We start from the raw sequence: 24375 nt of genomic DNA, 5'->3' as shown, positions 1-24375 counted from the left end.
CTTCACACGGAATATACATGAATTTGCGGCTACAAGCAAGCCGACCAATATTGTCTACATGGTCCAAACTACTCCACAACCACGGGCTGTCACCAGAGACATAAGAAAGTCATCTACATTTGTTATGGGCAGTACATCTTCTCTTAATAACGTGAGATAACTGCCAGTGTCTCCGAAAGTAATTATCTCAGTTAGATGTGATTCGCCAAATCCTATTCTACCTCTTGAAAAGTAAGGACTCATCGCTGAACGAATCTTTTCGTCAGATACACTTTCTGACGCTAGTCATCTATCCTGAGTAACATTATCTAAAACAGTAGGTTCAGAGGTATTGCTATGATTTTGGTGTCTTTGTTGCTCGGAAGAGGATACGACTTGAGTGGGGGCGCCAGCCGCACGACTGCTTCTCGTATCTCTTTCTAACTTATAGCAATACTCTCTAATATGTCCTTTTCTGTTACAATAGGTACATTTAACTTTCTTCTTCTCGATATCAGATTTCTGTCTAGCCACAGAGACAGATTCAGGATTGTGAGTTTTCCTGGTAAAGGTACGAGAAGTTACAGTAGCAGGTACATCAGGCCGGCAATGAGCAGCTGATTTAGGTTGCCAACTTCTAGGACCATCTTTAGTTACCTTGTTTCTTTGTGTTTTAGTACGTACAAGTTTGTGAGAAATCTCGTAATTGTCTGCTAATGCTGCAGTTTCCAGAATATCCGAGGTAGTATGATTGATCAGATATTCTTGTATGTCAGCAGGCATACAGTTGTTAAACTCTTCGTGTAGTAACAACTGAACAAGACTGTCGTAGTTGTTACACTTGGCAGCTCTACACCACCTCTGAAATGCAACTTTTTTCTCACGAGCAAACTCTACACAAGTTTGATCTTGTCGTCGTTGTAACGTACGAAATGCTCTTTGATAACTTACAGGTAACAAGTTATACGTCTCTAGAATTGTTTGTTTGACAGCGTCATAACTAATGTACTTGGTAAATGGCAAAGCTGCAGTACAGGTTTGAGCTCTTCCCGTCAAAGCAGTATGCAACAATGTTGCCCAGTGCTTACGTGGCCAGTTCATAGCACGTGCCTGGTTCTCAAACACATCAAAATAGGTGTCTAAGTCACTTTCAAAAAATTTAGGAACCATGGATGCAGCTTTCTGCACATTAAATGTGTCCTGTGATCTATCAGTCTGTTGTCTTCCCAGACGAACATTTTCTCTTTGGAAATCTTCTTCGTTCAATTTCCTCTGCGCCTCTATTTGTGCAGTCTGCAACATAATGAGGCATTCCAACCTCTCAAACTGTTCCTGAGAGATCGGACCAGTGGGTAATGGAGGAGTAGGGAAATTAACATGGTCTGGACGGTCCTTAGGTCGGACACCTCGTTCAGGCGTCTCTAGAGAGTCTAGATCTGGTCTAGGATAAGTAGATACAGGTGTAGCATACGCTGTACTTGTATGTGGCTGCGTCAAGCTAACAGTTAGGAGGGAAGGCGTGAGCGAGAACTGAGCTACACTAGGCTCAGACACTAGGCTCACTTCTGCCTTAGTTGCTCTTTCTTCTTCATCAAATAGTCATACTTCCTAATTGTGACACTAGGCTTTCTGAATCTGAATCATAATCAGACATATATGTATGAGCAGGAAACAATATATCTTTAATTAACGCTCTGACAGTTTCAGCTGTGTAATTCCTGTTATCCGTCACACTGAGATATTTGGCTACTTGCCAACACGTCTGAAGTTTTAATGTACTTAACTCAAAGTCAGAGTATCAATTAACTGTTTCACTTTGGCATACATCACGAAAATAATTGTACTACGAGAGAGTGATTATGGGAAACTATAATCCTAATAGGAATTTTAGTGTTGGTTGTCTTAGAGCTAGAGCTCATAAACAGTATTTCCATCTCCTTGGATCAAGAGACTCAGTCAGGTACATACATCCACCTGGTATGTTGTACAAGACTAAACTCAAAGTCTTCAGATTAGGAAAGTACTCAAAGTGTGTGATCATAGAAGTACTAGTATGTCAAACTGAACAATTTCTCCAACACCTTGGATCAAGAGCCTCCCGGACAGGCCCCCATTTGTTACAAAAAACGCGATTCTAAAAGCTTAGAGATCTCCAGTGAATACTAGAAAGGACTGACCTTCTAGCATCCAGCCTGTTACTGGGTTTTCGTAACAAGTAGTCAGTATCCTTGTCCAATTATCCATTAGAATTTGGTATTATTCAATAGTGCTTTAGGATTACAACTGGTAGGCTACTAACTTGAGAAATTAAAATTTAATAAATTTATTAAGTCTAGAGGTATATTATCAAATTAAATTAATCACAGCAATCAAAATAAAATCAATCTCTCGAGTTCAATATTATTGTGCTGAAAGCACATATCACATTTATAATTCTTAAGTACCGTCTGGTACATTAACATTTAATAAGCTATTACAAATACGTACAAGTTTGTGTATGCATGTAAGTGCTCTAAGTAGTTCACTATGTCTCACGACTCGACTAGACTTAAACAAGTGACTGACAAAGTCCTCACATAAACTAACTTCTTGACCGACTGGCCAGAACAGTCTGCTTGAACAATGAAAAGAATGCTAAGCCCAATAGCCATATAACAAGCGACTGTGACACAATCAGGATCAAGGAGATAATATAACGACACTAAGTAGGGACCATCAGCAGATCCTCCACAAAAGTTACAAAACTCCCATACTACTGAAACTAAGTTCAGCATAGGAAAAACCCGACTGTGACAATACACAGAAACCAGTACAAAATTAGGTCAGAAGCTATAGCTAAGGACCTGAGATGTTCAGAGTGTCTAAGCGACACACAACCTCAGTACAACGTCGAAAATCACTAAGTCTATACAATGTTCTGTGAACAGAGTTCTACAGAACTAACAATAATAATGAGACAGACAATCTGTCCAACCACCAAGCGAGTCTAGAGCAGACTGAATACTTCACGAGAGGTGAGGACACCCCCCCCCCTCGATCACGTGATAGCCCCGTGGACAGCACAGCTCAGAAGCCGGCAGTATAACGAGCGACAAGCGATAATTACAGTAGTTTGACAATCAAGACTTGAACTGAGCACATAATAAGTACATCCTAACAACATAAGTCAAATAAGAATATAACAGTCAAATAATAATATAAAGTCATACATTTACGATTTAGCTATTATCGCAAATATAAGCAATATAAAATTAAATGAATAGATAATATACATTATATATATACATAATAATCATTGTAATCCATTCAGGGGTTGCAACAACATCATAAACGTGAGCCTCACTACAACTGGGTGCCTGACTGAGAAAAAGACCTGATCCCTATCATCCAGAAATACTCATATTCACGCAAACAGCCACAACTGGATTACCGTCTATTCTTGGAATAATGATAAGTATTTAGAATGGGACTATACCTACGTGTCGACTCTAGCTGACATCTACGTATGTCAGATGATGCGGTTCACGGGATAGGGACGTGTAGCAGACGAGGGCATAGTCACTGGTAGGCGGGATTCCCCGCCTACCAGTTCAGAGGACATCTACGAGACCTTCTTCACGGCTGCTACAACTAACCCATCCCTTTGGATAGGATCTACTTCCACTGGGGAATCCCACCTACCAGTGACTATGCCCTCGTCTGCTACACGTCCTTATCCACTGACGCCTATATAACCGCCAGTCTTCTTGCCTTTAATCATCAGACACACAGCTCCATCGACCAACGATCTCGCGCCTCTAATTACCCCGTGTTGAGAATGACTTTCCTTAGAGTGGTGGTTACTGGACCTTCGTCTTCAACTTCAGGATTGGTGCGTCGGTGGCTGCCTATCCAAGGGCAGGAAGCCTCCCTCTGCACTCCTGTTGCTGTCTGAAGTCTCCACGCCATACAGCCAGTGTGCCTCTACTCGCCGCTCACAGCCAGTGTTGCCTCTCCTCGCCATTCAGGGCATACAGTGCTCCATCAAGCTACAGCTCACCTCCTGTGCCTCCAGCGACGGACTCCACAAGAAAACTTTAAAGTTACAGCCAGGCAAGTACGTGTGTCTACTTCACACGTACTTGCCTAGCCGATTATTCTCAGAGATTTGGCCGCCACATCTGATTTACGATGCCTTCAATGCCTTCCACTTCCTTCCCCCTTACCACTCCTCCTCTACCGCCAACACCTGCCTCTACTCCGTCTACTCCTGCCTCTAAGGCCTTCCCTGCCTCTACCTCTTCCAAACCCAATTCTTTCTCGCTTAACCTTCAATACTGTAATTCTGATCATGCCACTATCTGTCTTGGAAATTTATTGTACCAGATCACTGGTGCACCTCAGCTGAAAGTCTTTAAAACCAGCTCAGCCTTCAAACTACTTCTTGACAGACATTCTTACGAAACGTACACCTCAACCGAGACCAGACAAAAACTTCTCAACGCAGGCTTCACTATTATTTGAACTCCTGAACACCGTGCCAAATGTACAGTGATCGCAAAACACGTTGACTATTCTCTCCTGACTGCCTAGGACACAGACAGAGACTTAATCAAAGACATTAGTACTAAGAACAAAGTCTCTGTTGACGATATTTACAGACCTGAAAACTCTACCACCCTCAAAATACGCTGTTCTACTCCTGACGCCTCTACAATCTTCAATCATGGAATCCTTGCCAAGACCATCCGCATTCCTCTAAACACTCTTCACTCCGAATTTTCACCCCATCACACAATGTTTGAAATGCTACAGATTCGGCCACGACAAAAACTCATGCACGTCCAAACAAATCTGTTCCAGATGTTCAACAACTGGCTAATTCTGGAATACTTGTAACCTCCCCCTTAATTGTTCTAACTGAGGTGGGTCACACACTGCAGTTGCAAATTCCTCCCTCAGAGCATGCCAACCTCCCTCCCTCCCCAACCCCTTCCAGGCACCTCCCTACCCTTCCATACCTCCCTCCCCTACCCCCAATGCCTGGGCCTCCCCATGCACTTGGTCTACCTCTTCTACTCTACACACATCAAACACCAACACACAGACTACAAGCACTTCTCCTTCTACACCTACACCCATACTAGTCTACAAAACTAACTGTCAACTCGCTACTGCTGCCCACTCTGCGATGGTAATCTCTCAAGATTACCAATCAGACTACTCGCATGTCCTTAACCTAATCTTGTCTGCTAACAATCTTTCCTCTTTAATTATCCCTCCTTCCTACTTCTCTTCTAAGCCTCCTACCTCTCCCTCCTCCCTCTCTCCCACCCCCCCACTTCCTACTCCCACCAGCTCCTCTCCTCCCCTACCCTTCTTCACTACTTCTACTCCTACTGCTGCTGTTATGACCACCCCTCCCCCTACCTCGTTACCCACTTCCTCATCCCCTACCAAAGCTTCCACTTCCTCATCCCTTACCATAGCTTCCTCTTCCTCATCCCCTACCAAAGCTTCCACTTCCTCTGCATCAACCTTCGCCCACTTTTCCACCACAACCAAAACTTCATCCAGGTCCAACTCCACCTCCTCCAGACAAAATCCACTCAAACCAAAACCTGCCCCAACTTCTGATATACAGACTAAAGGACATAAAAACAGATCCATCTCTTCCTTCCCCTCCAGGAAACGGGTCTGTAACACCTACAAACACACATCCACTGATGGCACCACTATCACGGGCTTTAATCCAAACTCCTCCCCCGACATTAACTTTGCTATGACGAAAGCATTAAATCATGTTTAAGGTGACTCAGTTCAACGTAAGCTCTTACTTTACAATTAGACACCTACTGGCCGAGCTCCTCGAAGCAGAGAGGCGAGATATTGTTTTGCTAAGCAGTACCTGCCTCAAAGCCCCTCAACGTATCCGCCATTATGGTTATACTGCACTACAGTCCCCCTATAATCCCCACGATGGTGTTTCCATCCTTGTCAAATCCAACATAAAACACGAATTTCTCCCAATCCCTTTTATACACCAACACTGTCTTGCAGTCAGAATACACACCCACCTTGGCTCCTTTATCTTTTTCACCACCAAACACTATTCTCAACATTCACGACCTTTCCTTAGTCTTCAACTACACCAACATACCTACTAGCTGACATGAATGCCAAACACACAGCCTTTCATCACACCAGTAACAACCAACTTGGTCACCAATTACTCAACTTCACAAACCATAAACACCTAATTCATCTCGGCCTAAGCTTCAACATCTTCTACAACCACACTGGCCAAGGCAAACCAGACATCATTCTGGCAAACCGAGCCAGCTCTCTATTTCAACACTACATCTCACCTGGCCCTATTACAGGCTCTGATCACATCCCAGTCATCTTACACAGCTCCTCCAACCCTATCCTCATCCCAGCCACACCTTCCTTCTACAAGAATGCTGACTGGGATGCTTTCAAACAGCAGAGACAGTACTAACCTTACCTATGACTACAACAACAAACCTATCTCTGACATCGACATTCAACTTGATCTCATCCAGGACACCATTACACAAGCAGCCAACATCGCAATACCAAAGAAAACTTACACCACTCATTATTCCTTCAAACCCTCAATCAGAACAAGAAGACTAATTATCTACTTCCACAACCGCTTCCTCTACAACACAGATTTAATCAAGTCCAATTAGATCTCACTTAGAAACAACATTTTACACAGCCTAGACCAAGACCACAGCAATCACTGGTCATAGCTCATACAACAAACAGCGTATTAAAAACACAAAAGCCTTCTGGAACTTTATAAAAAAATCAGAGACACAACTCCCACCAACAAATTCAAACACATCACCCACAACAACACACACATCTCAGACCCACAGGCTGCCACTAACATCTTCAAACACATCTGGGAGAACATCTTCCAGCCTCACCCACCTCATCCAAATGTTATTCGACACATTCTAAACATAGAACACTGGAACACTGCACACACACAAGAAACAACACCAGATAGCCACATACATCTAGGCTCTCTCACCTCCTCCCAAGAACTTGACACTCCTTCACCAACACAGACATTAAAACTCTCCTCAGACACCTTCCTCCCAAGGCTCCTGGTGCCTCTGGCCTAAACCATATTATCCTAAAACACCTTGACTATCATTACAGCCTACACAAACCTCCTCAATGCCTCCCTTGCCTCTGGATACTTCCCTTCCCTCTTCGAAGCTGCTACTGCTATCCTCCTTCTTAAACCCAAAAAAGACCACTCTGATCCTAGGAACTATTGCCCTATCAGCCTCCTCGAAACTTTAGGAAAACTCTTTGAAAACTCATCAACCATCGCCTGGAACACAACTTCCTACTTTCTGATGGCCAGTTTGGCTTCAGAACACAGATCCACACAGGGTGCCATTAACATCATAAACACAACACAAAGAAACAGGACAGCCCTGGTTGCAAAAGACGTTGAAAAAGCTTTTGATACTGTCTGGCACAAAGGGCTCAAGTACAAACTCTGCACTAACTTTAACCTGCCTCTCACTACTCGTAAGCTCCTCTGCAACTTTCAAGATGGCCGTACCATGAGAATCAAATTCCAAGGCTGTTACTCTGACTACTTCACACTAAATGCTGGAGTACCCCAGGCAGGGCCGGATTACCACATAGGCAAACTAGGCATTTGCCTAGGGCCCTGCGCATTTGGGGGCCCTGCAGTCCAAGGGGTTCAGGGGCTCATCCAAGACTGCGCACATGGTGCAAGTGCAAAGGGGTCCCTACCTAAAAAGTTCAAGTGTTTGGAGAGTAAAATTGATTTTTAAAAATTAATCAAAACAAAAATAAATAATGAAATAAAATAAAATAAAATAAATAAACCTAACCATAGATGGCAACACTCAACGCGCCTTTGTTTACATCAGAACAGCTGTGTTTTCCCGCTAATGGGTGAGTATGGGAGATTCCTCTCCAATTTTCTGTAGTAATTACACGTTATCTAGTAATACTATGCTGTCTTGAGTTTATTCTCTTTAAAATGCATGATTTAACAAGATAGTTATAATGGCTGTTGGTAAATGGTTTTGGTTGTCTTGATGTACTCTCCCTATTAAATTTAATCTAAATAGCCAGAATGTATTTAATTAGACCTTAAACAGGCTCACACCGACCCCCCCACCCCCAAGCTGGAAGGGGTCGCTTCGCTTACCTGTAACTCAAAGGGGCCCCGCCAATCTGAATAGCCTAGGGCCCGGAGACTTCTTAATCCGGCCCTGATCCCAGGGATCTATACTCACCCACACCCTCTACATTTTATACACTAACGACATTCCAACACCTGTATACCACAACTCCATCACACTAGCCTATGCAGACGACATTACACAACTCATCACTCATGCCAATATAGATACACTCACACACAAAACACAAAATGAGGTCGACAGGATAGCCATCTGGGAACAAAAATGGAGGATCAAAACCAATGCAGCTAAATCCAGCATTACATATTTTAACTACAGGAAACGTGATCCTCCATTACCTGTCGAGCTCAAAACAGCCGACACCCGCACTTACATTCCCATCACACAATCTGCCACTGTCCTTGGCGTTAATCTTGACTACCTTCTTTGCTTACACGGTCATATTCACTCAAGGAATGCAATAGCTAGTAAGGCCCTTGCGGGCCTCTACAAGCTGTAACATGCCTCCCAACTCACCAAACTACACCTCTACAAATCCCTAATACGTCCTCTGATAACTTACTCTCCTCTAGCCCTCTCTCTTGCAGCTAAAACAAAATTACTTAAACTGCAGCGTGTCCAGAACAAAGCGCTGCGCTGGGTGCTTATGTCAGATGGGAGGACTTCGCCACAAGCGAGTCTCTCCATGCCCAATTAGACATCCCTGCGTTGAATCTGTACTGGAAGACGCTCAGTGACAGACAGATAGACAAACTTGAGACACGACATGACCTCTCTCCTTGACGAAGACATTCGCAGACCCACAAACCAACACAACCTTTTCTACTCCTTGCATGATCCTGCTTCTAACCCTATTTACAAATAACTTTGTAGATGAATGGCTCAGAGAACCAACACGTTGATAAATTAGACACATGTGCAACTTTTGGGTATCTTTATTGAGGAAACGTTTTGCTACACAGTGGCTTCATCAGTCCATACAAAGGAGAATCTTGAAGATCAGGAGGAGAATGAGGTAATCAGTCCCTCAACCTTGAGTCGATGTGGTCAGTCCATCAATCTTGAATAGAATACGGCATATGTGCGGAGAAGGAGCTTGTAAACCGTAGGCAGGAGAGGTGCAGCAGTTATAGGTGGTGTCACATTTGTTCTGAACCATTCATCTACAATCCTGTCAGACACTGCAACTTCTTGGAATCTTAATACTTGGGAATTCTTCGCTTGCCTAACCCTTGGGCACGACCTACTCCCACATTGAACAAATGTGACACCACCTGCAACTGCTGCACCTCTCCTGCCTACGGTTTATAAGCTCCTTCTCCGCACATATGCCGTATTCTATTCAAGATTGATGGACTGACCACATCGACTCAAGGTTGAGGGACTGATTACCTCATTCTCCTCCTGATCTTCAAGATTCTCCTTTGTATGGACTGATGAAGCCACTGTATGGCGAAACGTTTCCTCAATAAAGATACCCAAGAGTGGCACATGTGTCTAATTTATCAACAAATAACCTTGGATTCGCTGACAGGTACCTTCTCTGATAGGTACCATTCTCTGACCCACGTTCGCCTTAGCTTTTGGGTTAAGACATGGCTCAGTTCTACACTCCTCTCTAGCGCTAAACTTCGCCTGTCCCTTCCTCCCCGCTCACCCCTCTGGAGTCCCAACAGAAGAGCCTGAATTTCTCTTCTCAATATCAGTCCCACGATCGCCTTCGCTGCTGGGTTAAGCCCTGGCTCTATTTCTACGACTAAGAACACTCCTCTCCAGCGCTATTCTTCGTCTGTCCCGTCTTCCCCGCTCATCCCATTTGGGATCTTACCTGAACTTGTTCGTTCGTTCGTTCGCCTTTATTCCAGATTCTCCTCCATCACGATGCTGTGAACACTAACTCCAAGGCTGAGGGACTGATTACCTCATCTTTTTGTATGTAGTTCTGTCTTCTAATTATGTCCTAGAATCTGTATTGATAAAGCCACTGGATGGCGAAACGTCTATAATAAAGATATCCAGATGTTCCACATGTGTCTTAACTTTCATAGTTGCTCTTTACTGATGACAAGGTGCTTTTGGGAGATTCTGAAGAGAAGTTGCAGATGTAGGTGGATGGGTTTGGTAAGGCATGTAAAAGAAGAAAATTGAAAGTGAATATAGGAAAGAGTAAGGTTATGAGCATATCAGATTGGAGGGAGAGAGTATGGAGAAGAGGAATGTATTCAGATATTTAGGAGTGGACGTGTCAGCAGATGGGTCTATGAAAGAAGAGATGAATCACAGAACTGACGAATGGAAAATGGTGAGTGGTGCACTGAGGAGTCTGTGTAGACAAACAACTTTGATTATAGTTATACCAACGCTCTTACATGGTGTGAAGCATGGGTAGTGAATGTTGCAACAAGGAGAAGGCTGCTAGAGGCAGTGGAGATGTTATGTCTGAAGGCAATGTGTGGTTTGAATATAATGCAGAGAATTCGTAGTTTGGAAATTAGGAGGAGGTGCAGGATTACCAAAACAATTATCCAGTGGGCTGAGGAGGGGCTTTTGAGGTGGTTCGGACATGTAGAGAGGCTAAAATAAAATAGAATGACTTCTTGAGTATATAAACCTGTAGTGGAGGGAAGGAGGGGTAGAGGTCGGCCTAGGAAAGGTTGAAGGGAGGGGGTAAAGGAGGTTTTATTTGCGAGGTGCTTGGACTTCCAGCACACATGTGTGAGAGTGTTAGACAGGAGCGAATGGAGACTTGACGTGCTGTTGGAGTGTGAGCAGGGTAATATTTATGGATTCAGGGAAACTGGCAGGACGGACTCGAGTCTTGGAGATGGGAAGTACAGTGTCTGCACTCTGAAGGAGGGGTGTTAATGTTGCAGTTTTATAACTGTAGTGTAAGCGCGCCATTGGCAAGACAATGATGGAATGAATGATGGTGATGGTTTTTCTTTTTTGGGCCACCCTGCCATTGTGGGAGACGGCCAATGTATTAATATATATCTCCCTCCACGCCGGGAGGCATAGAGGGAGGGAGTCGGTTTGTGGTGGTCGACTCATTGTGTGTGTAAAGGAAGAACCAACATGGTTGGCAAAGGCCAGTTTCAGCAGACGTCACCGTGAGTATCCACCGGAGATTACAGAGTAGTGAACATCCTCTGCATCAGACAGTTGCTTCTGTACCAGTGAAACTGCTGTATGCACGTGGGGAGTTGAGGAGTAGTGGTGGTCTTGGGGGAATCCTGCCAGTAGTGGTGTGGAGGTTTGTTTACCCTCTGTGTTCGGCCGGGGTTCGAGGGGGGGGGGGGTGTAAGTGGTCGCTCAGGTCTCCATCAGTGGATATTGAACAGAAGAACACCTCGGTTAACAATGAGAACATGGTGATTAGTGTGCCAAATGGCGAGGGTTTCTCTAAATGGAATAACAAGTGTAAAACAATTAGCAAAAGTTGGTCAGTGATGTGTATCTTCAGTGAACACAGAGCCACTTCCCTCGCCCCCTATCTCTGGGCCCCTTCCCCACATCCAAGTATAGGCTTAATAACTTTCTGACCAAGGGTATTGCCGTTTAGTGCCCCACCAATTACTCGCACTATGGCTTGTTCCTCCACCGTCATTCCCCATGCATCCATTGCCGTCCTTCACCCGTTACCCTACAGCTGGCGCACTCTTACCCCACATGTCAGCAATGTCACAAGAAGTGCGGGGTTCCCAGGAATCTCCACGACAGAGCCAACGCCTTGGAATCTGCCCACGAGGCATCTGCCAGGTGTGTCGCAGGGAATGTGCACTCAGTCCTTCAAATGGCAACATCTTTGCACACAATGGATGTCTAGGTTCCAAGACGTCTCCATATGGGAACAGTCAACAGCCCCTACAAGCAGAGAAAGCTGACAACTACCCTAACTTCACGTCTACAGAGGACCTAAAATCTGCAATCAAATCCGGTATGAAGCATGCATTTCCCCTCTGGATGGCCACGCTGAGGCGCTGGAACATGAAAGTGCCTGCCCTTGGGACCTTGGTGTGTCGATGAGTCTGGAACCCAGTTCTTTAAGAAAACATGTAGCATATTTTCCAATGATCTCAAGGTCTCTGATCCCACTGGGACTAATTAATACTGTTTGCTTATGTCCCTGTACTTGCCGATCTTGTACTCCTCCCTGTTTTCAGCAGCTCCTCCCTGTCACCAGACACTGTGATGGATGTAGGTATCAGCCAGCGTCGACACACAGGTAGTCCCATGCTAAGAGCTTGCCATTCTTCTAAGGATAGATGGTGATCCCATTGGGGTGGTTGCCTGTTGGCTACTAGCGATCTGGGCTCTCGGCTGGGCATCCAACTGTACCAAGGCTTGTGGCCAACCCTTGACTTTGGAGCAGTTAAGACCATGTAGACCATATTGGCTGGCTTGCGCATTGCTGCAAATACACATATATTCCGAGTTAATTGGGGCAGCAAGGCGGAGAGCCACTGCAATTAAGGAGTCTTAGGGACGAGGCGTGTTCCCATTGCCGAAATGGGAACTGTTTGAAGGATGTCCCCAGAGCTGCACTCACAGCTTGGAGACAGTCTCCTTGTCTAATGATACAGCCCTAAGAATGTTGGCAAGCACCTTTTCAGTGGTGGGGCCATTCCAACTTGACTGTACACCATTGCTGCACTAGGTTTTGGTGCTGGAGCAGCAAGTGTGTCCCATTCAGTGATGGCACTGGTGTAGCTAGGGTTCTGTATGCCTGGGGAGTCACTGAGGTTGTCTGGATGAATTTGTTTTATTAATTCGCTTGAAGCTATGGAAGAGGATAGGAAAGCTGGTAGGGTAATCTGAGAAGATTTGCGTACTCCCAGTCCCCCAAGCCTAACTGGAAGTGAGGCTTGCAACCACTTCGAGGGAAAGATTCAATACACTCTCGAGCATGGTCATAAGGAGGGAGTCATATTCCTCTAGTTTCGAACTGCTGAAGGCTGGGGAGCATCTCAGGAAGTAGATAAGTCTTGGGATTGACATGTGATGTCGTAATGACTTTGATGTCGTAACTTAAATAAAATGTTCCTGGTTCCTAAAGGCTGCTCACACTGCTGTCTAGGGGTTATAAAATTACACTGAAAAAACACAGCAACTCTTGGGCCAGCATGTACTCATATATTAAACAATATTATTTATTATTAGGAAGGAAGGACAAAAGCTCACCTATGTAAAAATATATCTATATTAATAGTGACTTATATACAACTTATAACTACTTCAAAAAAAACCACCGCACTCCAGTTCACATTAGCTCACTAGCACACTGCTACTAATGAGTTAAAATAAATCAGAGAGGCTCAATGACATACCCTCATCTTCGCTTCTGCCTGGTAGACTAATTACCAGCAGGCAAAACACCATACAGTGCTCTCGCATAAACAGGCCTCTGCATACTAGGGCCTTATAAACATGAGAGCACTTAAACACAAACACCTATAGTATACACTAAAAAACTTACCAAACCACCTACTCACACTAACGCCAACCCATAACGACTTCACCCAGCCCCCTTCCTACACGTTCTCATCTGCTCCTGTCCTGGTAGCTGCCTGACTGACAGGAATAAAACGAGTTCACTTTCAGTTCAATCCGGGTACTATGTTATATAAAATATTATTTTCTGCATTTCACTGTGGAACAGGCACCTGGTGAGTAGGCAGACAGTATCATGTGTATTGATGTCTTTCGTCCTGCTTTCCATTGTCCTGAGGGGTGCAGATTTTCTTTTCTAGGATCAGATCAATGGCATTGGGTCCAAGAGGAACACCAAAGAGTGCTGTTGGCTGGATCTTCTCTTCTCTACAGTGCTCCTGGCAAAACAGCACAAATATTCGGGATCATCTGTCGATTGGTGGAAACTGTTTCACATTTGGTGGGGCTTAAAGATAGGCCTAGGCTCTATCCCATGTCTTTAATTTTTCTGATGCCCTCTAGGAGAGATTCTGTAGTGCCAGCTAGGATACCATCATCCAAGAACCAGATATTGAGCTCACTGATGAGTGCTTCTGTAAATTCCTTTATGACCAGACAGAATGGAAATTCCTTTATGACCAGACAGAATGGAAAGGGGGCGAGAGGGTCCCCTTGTTGCACACCCTCACACGAGTCAATTTCATGGCCCCCAAATAGTTCAGAAGTCACACTATAACACGTTTCTATGATGGGATCGAGGGAAGGGAAGAGTCTAGAAACTGCTAGGAGAGCAGCATCACTTCTAAGTAGAAAGCACTGGCAAAGTCCAATTTCATCAAGGCTTTTTCATCCGAGATGATGTTGATGTATACTCGTGCTGCTGGGCAGGTGCTTCACAGCCTTGTTGAGCACCAAAACCGAGCTGAGTTGGTTTCAACATTGCAGCAGCCTCTTGACTCACCCTTCTTACTGCAGCCTTGGCGACTTGGCACCGAAGGATGTTGCCCACCGCAATGGGCCTGATTCCTCCATCCTTTTTCCAGAGGGCACATAGTGAGGCACCAAAGAAAAGGGTCTAATGGCCTCCGGGACACTGCCAGCCAGGCACACATTGGAAAATTTGGCGAGTTCATGCAGCACCCTCTCTGAAATCTTACCATGTGCTGGGTTGAGCATTTGTTTTAAGTGCTGTAACCTTAAACCGGTGGAGCCTCCTGCTGAACCATGTGGAAATGACATAGCTTTATACATATCAGCATCCTGTATGGTTAAATGTTCTTCATCTGCTGCAATGTCAGGGAGGTCAATGTTGGTACTGGGGGCCCTGGGTGGATGTTTGTCCTTCAGGGGTTGTGTTGTAATGACGTCCTTAGAAGCGATGGTATCCTCCAATAGTATTTATTCTCTTCTATTTTTTTGCTAATTTGAGCTCTGATTTTTGAGGCATCAGGTGTGCTGTTCTTGGCATTTTCCTGGCAGGTGTTTGTTGCCCTAGGGGGAAACAGACGAAGCTGTCATCTCTAGGGAATGCATTTATTGCCCTAATAACATATATTGCTAGTGACTTGTTCCTACTTGGTGGTTCAGCCAAACAGGCATTGCCAAAAATCCGTAGATTATGCCAGGATCCGTAGTTTGCAGGAGCATCGTTGACTTTCTTCAAGAGGTCAGCGAATTTGATAGCAGCTTTAGGGCGAGCTGTTGTGGGGGTGTGTGTCATCGTCCTGGTGGATGTTAATTTGACTGTAGATTTAAGGTCCTCTGTAAAGGTGAAGTCAGGGTTGCTGTGAGCTCTGTTAGCTGGGAGGGGCTGTTGGTTATTCCCATTTGAAGCCCTCCGGGTGCCTAAACATCAGTTCTGTGCATGGATGTTGCCATTTGGGGGACTGAGTGTACATTCCCTGCTGCACACCTTGCAGATGTCTCGTGGACGGATTCCACGGCGTTGGCTCTTGTGGAGATTCCTGTGAACCACGCACATCTTGTGACATTGCTGAGATCATGGTCGTGGGAGGACGCCAGCAGTGGAATGACGGGTGAAGGACAGAATGAATGCATGGGGGATGAGGATGGGGGAGTTTGGAGTGGTGGTGGGAGTAACTGGTGGGGCACTAAAAGGCAACACCCTTTGTCAAGCAGGCAGAAGGCCTACACCGGGATGTGGGGAGGGAAGTGGCATTATCTGTTCACTAAGGATGCAAATCACTGAGTAACTTTTGCTGATTGGTACACACTTGTTATTCCATTTAGAGAAACCCTTGTGTTTTGACACACTGATCACCATGTTCTCACTATTGACAGAGGTGTTCTTCTGTTCAGCATTCAATGAGGGAGTCCTAAGCAACCACGCCCCCCTTAACCCCGGCCGAACACAGAGGGTAAACAAACCTCCTCCACACCTCCACTGGCAGGATTCCCTCAAGACCACCACTACTCCCTAAATCCCCATATGCACACTGCATTTGTGGCTGAGTGGATAAGTGTGCTGCCTGGGAATCATTAAGGTCTCAGTAGCAGTATCGAGTCCTGCTGACTGTGATCTCTCTCTCTCAACCACTGTGAAAAAATAGTGAAATTCCAAGAGCTTTCGTGACTCGTCACATTATCTAGGAACTGCAAAAATAAAAGATCAACAGAAAGGCATATAAGTACGAGACTACACCTCACAGTCACATCACAACACCCGAATCTGTGAAATATAACTGACACTCTACCCAAGCACACAGCACTTCCACTAATACAAAAGCAACAGTCTGATGCAGAGGATTGTCACTACTCTGTAATCTTCGGTGGATACTCACGATTATGTCTGCTTTGTCAAGCTCTTGGAGAGCGAAACGTTGCCACAGTAAAATGTCATATTAGTTGCACGTGTGTCCTTTTACTTAATAATTAATGTTTATATTTCATTTAATTGCTTAACTGTGTTCTCAATATTTTATTTTTTAGGGTAGACAGGAGATATTAAGTTTGTAACTATTTTGAAGATGTCAGTGACTGTCAAACACATGATCGATGCCACGTTCTTGACAGAATAAAGTGCACAGTAAGTACTGCACTGCTGCCGCTTCTCCCGAGATCATGTTTCGACATTTTTTTAAATCGGTGTTGTGAAGAGGTAAAATACAGAAGATTAAAGGCTTGTGTATGGTTTTCACTCTTCCTTTACGAAAATCTATGGACTGGATGTTCTAGAAGTCCCTTTAATTTTTCTATTTGGAATTATTTTTATTACCATTTATTTATAAGACATGCCTTATAATATATATTCATCGCTGGTCATTTGTAATATTTTTTTCTTTTTGTTTTTTTTCAGTACGTAGTGATGTTACAAGGGTGGTACCAGCCTCGACTGTCATTGTGGTGGTAACACTTCTGATGACTCTCGTATCAGGTGTGGAGTCAACCTCGACCCTGAAGATAATCTTGGCAGTCCTATTGATTTTGTTAAAAGTGGTGCCAAACTCAACCGTTGCTCCCGTGTTGGCACCTCGTGTGATTTTTGAAGCAGTCACGTGACTTGCCTACATACTCTGTATAAAAACTCTCAAACTAGAAAATATAACTTTGTTATAACCATGATAAATATAGCAAACTATTTCATGTATTCAGTGTTAGTCGCATCTGTTATATGTGAAAGAGAATCTTACAACACAAACACGCACACACACACTTTATATATATACATATATATATATATATATATATATATATATATATATATATATATATATATATATATATATATATATATATATATAAAACAATGAATTTGCAAGAGCAGGCGAAATATACACAAACACTGATCTCTGGCCGAAGGAGATTGGACCTACGAACCTTGGAACAAGGTACGCAGTGCTATACCATTCTCACCACACTGGACCAATACCTTGGCGTCCAGCTTGCGCTTGACGTTGATCCAAGGCAGCCAGCTTTCAGGGAGAAGGCTTACAGCTTTTCATCTCATCCCCTGCATGCATCAGCCTTACTAGAGATAAGCATCAGTTAGGTAACTTTGCTATTGAAATGTTTCACCTACGTGACAGGCTTCATCAGTTAAATACAGTCTAGATTGTTCTGTAGAGAGCAGTTGTGTTGAGGTAAAGGTTGTGTAATCAGCCCATCAATCTCTGACAAATAATTTCAGGTGGTCAGAAGAGTTCATTGCCATAGTCTGCCATGATATAAAGTTGAAGCATGCGAATGGAGTCTTAATTACTGCCGAAGGTAAGGTATGCAAGATCTTGAAGACGACGTTGGGAATGGGCTCCTCTAGTAATTAAGACTCCATTCTCGTGCTAAACTTTTCTCCTGGCTGATGGATTGGCCACCTCAAACTATTTGTTCGAGATTGATGGAATGGCTACATCATCTTTACTTTGCCACTACTCCTGCGATCTACACTACATTCTCCTCTGTAGGGAACTGAAGCCTACCGCCTGGGCTAAACGTTTCAACAATGAAGATATGCATCTGTTGCACATGTGTCATATTCATCAATATGTCGGTATTCTATATCATTTTCCACATACCTGTTAGACACAGCAACACAGTTATATTGTTACAAAGGATATCTTCCACAAGTTTATCACTTAACTACAAATTATGAGTGAGGTTAGGATTCTAGGAGGACTTGCCTAATATGAGGCACTATGTTTGATGCAGTGCTTCTCAATTCTTGCCTTCCTTCTATTAACGAATCCCGTCCAGACCATGGAGCTGAACTCTTCTCCAGGCTGAAGGACTGGCCACCTCAAAACTTTTTCTCCAAGGTTGATAGAATGATTACATCTTTACCTCGCCTCTACTCCTGCAGCCTACAATACATTCTTCCTTGTATGTGACTGATGAATCCTACCACATAGGTGAAGCGTTTCAACAATAAAAATACCCATCTGTTGCACTTGTGTCTTACTCATCATCATGACGATATTTTAAACCATTTCCAGCACACACACACAACTTACATTTTGTTGTCATATAGTCCATCATTTTGTTTAATGATTTTCCTACTAATTCTCTTTCCCACTGATCATCGTGCAGAAGTTCCTGATGCCTGTGTAGTCCCCCCTTTGGCCAAACTACAAAAAGGGGGGACTAGACAATCACGAGAAACTTCCTGCAAGAGGTTCGCTAGGAAAGAGAATTAGTAGAAAAATCAGTAAACCAAATGAGGGACTATGTGACAACAAAATGCAAGGAAGCAGGGATGTTTGTTCCCAAGGTAACAGAAATAATGGGAATACCAGAACGAGTCTTTGATTCACCTAAAAGTGTAAAGAAGCAAAAACTGAGCTAGCGAATAGAAAAATTACAGAAGATAAAGGACCCAGGAAAAAGAGAGATTAGTCAAAGAGCCAGAAACGAGTATGCAAAGATAAGGAGGTAGGCTCAGCGACATTACGAAACGACATAGCATCGAAAGTCAAATATGACCTGAAGTTGTTGTATAGCCACATCAGGAGAAAAACAACAGTCAAGGACCAGGCCGAGGACAAAAGGTGGGGAGTTCACAATGAACGACCAAGAAGTATGCGAGGAGCTCAACATGAGATTTTAAACAGTATTCACAGTAGAGACAGGAAGGACTCCAGGAAGTCATAAAAGGGGGGTACACCAACAAGTGTTGGATGAAAGGCACACAACCGAGGAGGAGGTGAAGAAGCTGCTATGTAAACTTGATACTGCAAAGGCTGTGGGACCGGACATCTCTCCATGGGTCCTTAGAGAGGGAGCAGAGACGCTGTGTGTGCCACTAACAACAATCTTCAACACATCCACTGAAACCGGGCAACTACCTGAAATATGGATGATGGCAAATGTAGTCCCAATTTTTAAGAAAGGAGACAGACACGAGACATTAGACTACAGACCAGTGTCTCTGACGTGTATAGTATGCAGAGTCATGGAGAAGATTATCAGGAGAGTAGCAGAACATCTGGAAAGAAACAAGCTTATAAACAACAATCAGCACGGTTTCAAGGAAGGAAAATTCTGCGTCACAAACCATCTCCAGTTTTATGACAAGGTAAGAGAAGTAAGGCACTAGGGAGAGAGGGGTGGGTATATTACATTTTCTTGAACTGCAAAAAGGCCTTCGACAGTTCCTCACACGAGATTAGTGCAAAAACTAAAGGATCAGGCAAGCATAACAGGAAAGGCACTACAATGGATTGGAGAATATCTGACAGGGAGGCAATAATGAGTCATGGTACGTGAAGAGGTGTCAGAGTGGGCTCCTTTGATGAGTGTGGTTTCTCAGGGGGCAGTCCTAGGACCATTGCTTTTTTGGTATATGTGAATGACATAACAGAAGGGATAGACTCAGAAGTGCACCTGTTTGCAGATGATGTGAAGTTTACGAGAAGAATCAAACCTGATGAGGATCATGCAGAACTACAAAGAGACCTGGATAGGCTGCAAGCCTGGTCCAGCAACTGGCTCCTCGAATTTAACCCCACCAAATGCAAAGTCATGAAGATCGGGGAAGGGCAAAGAAGACCGCAGAGTATAGGCAAGGTGGCCAAAGACTGCAAACCTCACTCTAGGAAAAGGACCTTGGGGGTTTACCTGGAGATTACCTGGAGAGAGTTCCGGGGGTCAACGCCCCCGCGGCCCGGTCTGTGACCAGGCCTCCTTAGGTCAGTGTCCCAGGATGCGACCCACACCAGTCGACTAACACCCAGGTACCCATTTTACTGATGGGGAACATAGACAACAGGTTGAAAGAAACACGTCCAATGTTTCTACTCTGGCTGGGAATCGAACCCAGGCCCTCACCGTGTGAAGCGAGAGCGTTAACCACCAGGCCACCAGAGTATAATACCGAGCACATCTCCTGAGGTGCACATGAACCAGATAACTGCTGCAGGATATGGGTGCCTGGCAAACCTGAGAATAACATTCAGATGCCTCACTAAAGGAATCGTTCAAGACTGCACACCGTGTACGTCAGGCCCATGTTGGAGTATGCACTACCAGTTTGGAACCCACACCTGGTCACGCACGTCAAGAAATTAGAGAAAGTGCAAAGGCTTGCAACACGACTAGTTCCAGAGCTAAGGGAAATGTTCTACTAAGAAAGGTTAAGGGAAATCGGCCTGACAACACTGGAGGACAGGAGTGTTAGGGGAAACATGATAACGACATATAAAACACTGCAAGGAATTGACAAGGTGGACAAAGACAGGACATTCTTAAGATGGGACGCAGAAAGAAGGGGTCACAATTGGAAGTTGATGACTCAGGCGAGTCATAGGAATTTTAGGAAGTATTTGTTCAGTCAGAGTTGTCAGGAATGGGAATAGTTCGGACAGTGACGTAGTGGAGGCAGGATCCATACTTAGTTTAAAGACGAGTCTGATAACGCTCATGGAGCAGGAAGAGAGAGGGCCTAGTAACGGTCAGTGAAGTTGCGAAGCCAGTAGCTGAGTCTCGACCCCTGCAACCACAATTAGGTGAATACAATTAGGTGAGTACACAGCCGAACTCTTCGCTTCCAAGGCAGCGCCTGCCCGTCTGCCTCAGAATATCTAGGAGCTTCAGGAGGAACTACTGATATTTAGAGTCATTGTCATGCAAGAAGCCTGCGAGGAAGAGGACGTCACAGATGGTACTTCAACAGCCATCAAGATGTCCAAGGAAACTGCACCAGAAGCGGATGGCATCCTTTTAAGCTTTCAAGCTTAGAAAGCGATAGAGGGAGACTTCTTTGGGACGAAATTGTTAGGTCTCCTAGACACGATGACGTAGTAATAGTAGGGGATTTTAACTTCTTCAAATTGACTGGACAACTTTAATCATAATGTAGAAACCAGTGACTTCCTGGAAGTAGTCAATGACTTCTTTCTGAAGCAGTGTGTAACAGAGGCTACCAGAGGTAATTTGCTCGGCCTAGTCTTGTCCAGTGATCAAGTGATCACTGAAGAGCTAGGTGCAAGTGATCACAGTCTAGTCCAGTGATCAAGAGATCACTGAAGAGCTAGGTGCAAGTGATCACAGTCTAGTCCATTTGAAGAGCTAGGTGCAAGTGATCACAGTCTAGTTCAGTGATCACGAGATCACTGAAGAGCTAGGTGCAAGTGGTTAAAAATCTTTAACATTTATTATTATTTGGGATTGCGAGAATAAAAATAATTCGGAAAAAATCTCCGATTTTCCTTCTCCCGTTTTTATTAGACTCGGTAAACACCTGTTTTATCTCGACTTAAATAATCTAGCACATGATTTTCATACAAGACGATCTTACGATAACGAAGGGAACTACGTTTATGACAGTTTTCTTAATATTATATAAGAAACTATAGGTATATTGTCAGGGAAATGTCCTCCTCCTGATCAAAAGTTTGGGGAAAAAAATAACTTTCCAGTGAAAAATTATGGAAATTTTAAAAAGCATTTAATTAAATATAAAATAGGTCGCCTTCGGTTCAAGTGAGATCTTTGGACAGGAACCTTTTCATAATCCAGGATGTCTTCTTAAGATGTAATACAAATTTGTTCTTTATCCTTGGTAGGCAAAATTGTTGCCCATCCATGGGTATGGGATGAAGTGGTGCGGGTGTAATGGAGTGCCTTGGTTCACCTAGGCAGATGTGAGTCCTCACATTTTGCCTTATTTTTGGCCAGTAATACTCTAACAATATTCTATTAAGAATTTTTGTAATTACCAAATGACCTCCTAAAAGGGAACTGTGAGTTATATTCAAAATTTGTGGTCTGAACTTCTTAGGAACTACCAGTCTATCTAATTTTAGACTTCTCTCCCCTCCAACCTCCTTACCAGTCTCTGAACAAACGAGTAAATTGTGTTTAACTTCAAACTTAACTGGGCCACCTGAGTGGGACTCACCCATGGCAGCCTGAAATGCAAAGTTTGAGGATCTCTTCTCAGTTCTTCCCGATAGGACAGTCCCTCGAACATATAAACATATCTGGCAATCCTGCGACCCTGGAATAGGAAGGCTCGATCAGGGACTTTTCATTAGATTTACGATGCCCTGGTCAGTTTTTCTCGTAACATAATTTATCCTTAGATCTGAGTCGTCCAAGGATAGGTCAGCATTCTCAAGAGACATCTCTTTGGATTTTGCCCGAGTTATTGCCAACATTCACTATAGGTTCTGGACATTTTATTGACTTAATGTTATTGCCTAGCAATAACATGGCATCTTTCACAGGAAATCCCTCAGACACACCTACAGTTAAATATCCTGTATAACATTTACTTTAAACGTAAATTTTTTGCAAAGAGACAGAGAATACAGCTCCTCTGAATGCTTCCAGGAGAACGGAGGAGTGTATTAAAGTCTCTTCAAAAAGTGGAAATATTCCTTCATTGATATTTAGCTTAGGTACTGAACAATGATATTTAGCTTTGGTATTAAGGAATGATATATAGCTTGGGTACTAAACAATGACATTTAGCTTGGGTATTAAGCAGTGATATTTAACTTGGGTATTAAGCAATGATATTTAGCTTGGGTATTAAGCAGTGATATTTAGCTTGGGTACTAAGCAGTGATATTTAGCTTGGGTATTAAGCAGTGATATTTAGCTTGGGTATTAAGCAGTGATATTTACCTTGGGAATTAAGCAGTGATATTTAGCTTGGGTATTAAGCAATGATATTTAACTTGGGTATTAAGCAGTGATATTTAGCTTGGGTATTAAGCAATGATATTTAACTTGGGTATTAAGCAGTGATATTTAGCTTGGGTATTTAGCAGTGATATTTAACTTGGGTTAAGCAATGATATTTAGCTTAGGTATTAAGCAGTGATATTTAGCTGGGTATTAAGCAATCATATTTAGCTTGGGTCTCCATGGGGAAGTGAAACAGAATTCTTCCTCTGTGAGCCATGCGTATCGCAAGAGGCGATTAAAATGTCGGGAGCAAGGGGCTAGTAACCCCTTCTCCTGTATGTAATACTAAATGTAAAAGGAGAAACTTTCGTGGCAGGGTGGCCTACCCTGCCTTGGTGGGCCACCCTGCCTTGGTGGGCGCCACTGCCTGGGTGGGCCACCCTGCCTGGGTGGGCGCCACTGCCAGGGTGGGATACGGCCAATGTGTTGAAAGAAGAAAAATTTAGCTTGGGTATAGTGCAATGTGTTTAGAGTCCTTTACTAGCATCAAGGCACCACTTTACTAGCATCAAGGCACCACTTTACTAGCATCAAGGCACCACTTTACTAGCATCAAGGCACCACTTTACTAGCATCAAGGCACCACTTTACTAGCATCAAGGCACCACTTTACTAGCATCAAGGCACCACTTTACTAGAATCAAGGCACCACTTTACTAGCATCAAGGCACCACTTTACCAGCATCAAGGCACCACTTTACTAGCATCAAGGCACCACTTTACCAGCATCAAGGCACCACTTTACCAGCATCAAGGCACCACTTTACCAGCATCAAGGCACCACTTTACTAGCATCAAGACACCACTTTACTAGCATCAAGACACCACTTTACTAGCATCAAGGCACCACTTTACTAGCATCAAGGCACCACTTTACTAGCATCAAGGCACCACTTTACTAGCATCAAGGCACCACTTTAAAAGCATCAAGGCACCACTTTAAAAGCATCAAGACACCACTTTACTAGCATCAAGGCACCACTTTACCAGCATCAAGGCACCACTTTACTAGCATCAAGGCACCACTTTACCAGCATCAAGGCACCACTTTACTAGCATCAAGACACCACTTTACTAGCATCAAGACACCACTTTACTAGCATCAAGACACCAC

At 43.9% G+C, this 24375-nt stretch overlaps 1 protein-coding gene across 1 annotated transcript in view; it reads left to right on the top strand.

Annotated features, from left to right (window-relative positions):
- LOC128704237 (uncharacterized) overlaps window positions 1-18516 on the top strand; it is a 586655-nt gene extending 568139 nt beyond the window's left edge. Inside the window, exon 9 of the mRNA XM_070091942.1 lies at window positions 16933-18516. Coding sequence (XP_069948043.1) covers window positions 16933-17135 — 203 coding nt within the window. The 3' untranslated portion in view covers window positions 17136-18516. The remainder of the gene's footprint in view (window positions 1-16932) is intronic.
- Window positions 18517-24375: the final 5859 nt, after the last annotated feature.

Source organism: Cherax quadricarinatus, chromosome 37 (genome assembly GCF_038502225.1).
Source record: "Cherax quadricarinatus isolate ZL_2023a chromosome 37, ASM3850222v1, whole genome shotgun sequence".
Taxonomy (NCBI): domain Eukaryota; kingdom Metazoa; phylum Arthropoda; class Malacostraca; order Decapoda; family Parastacidae; genus Cherax; species Cherax quadricarinatus.
Note: the sequence above shows the minus strand (reverse complement) of the source record. Positions and strands in the feature narration are given on the sequence as shown.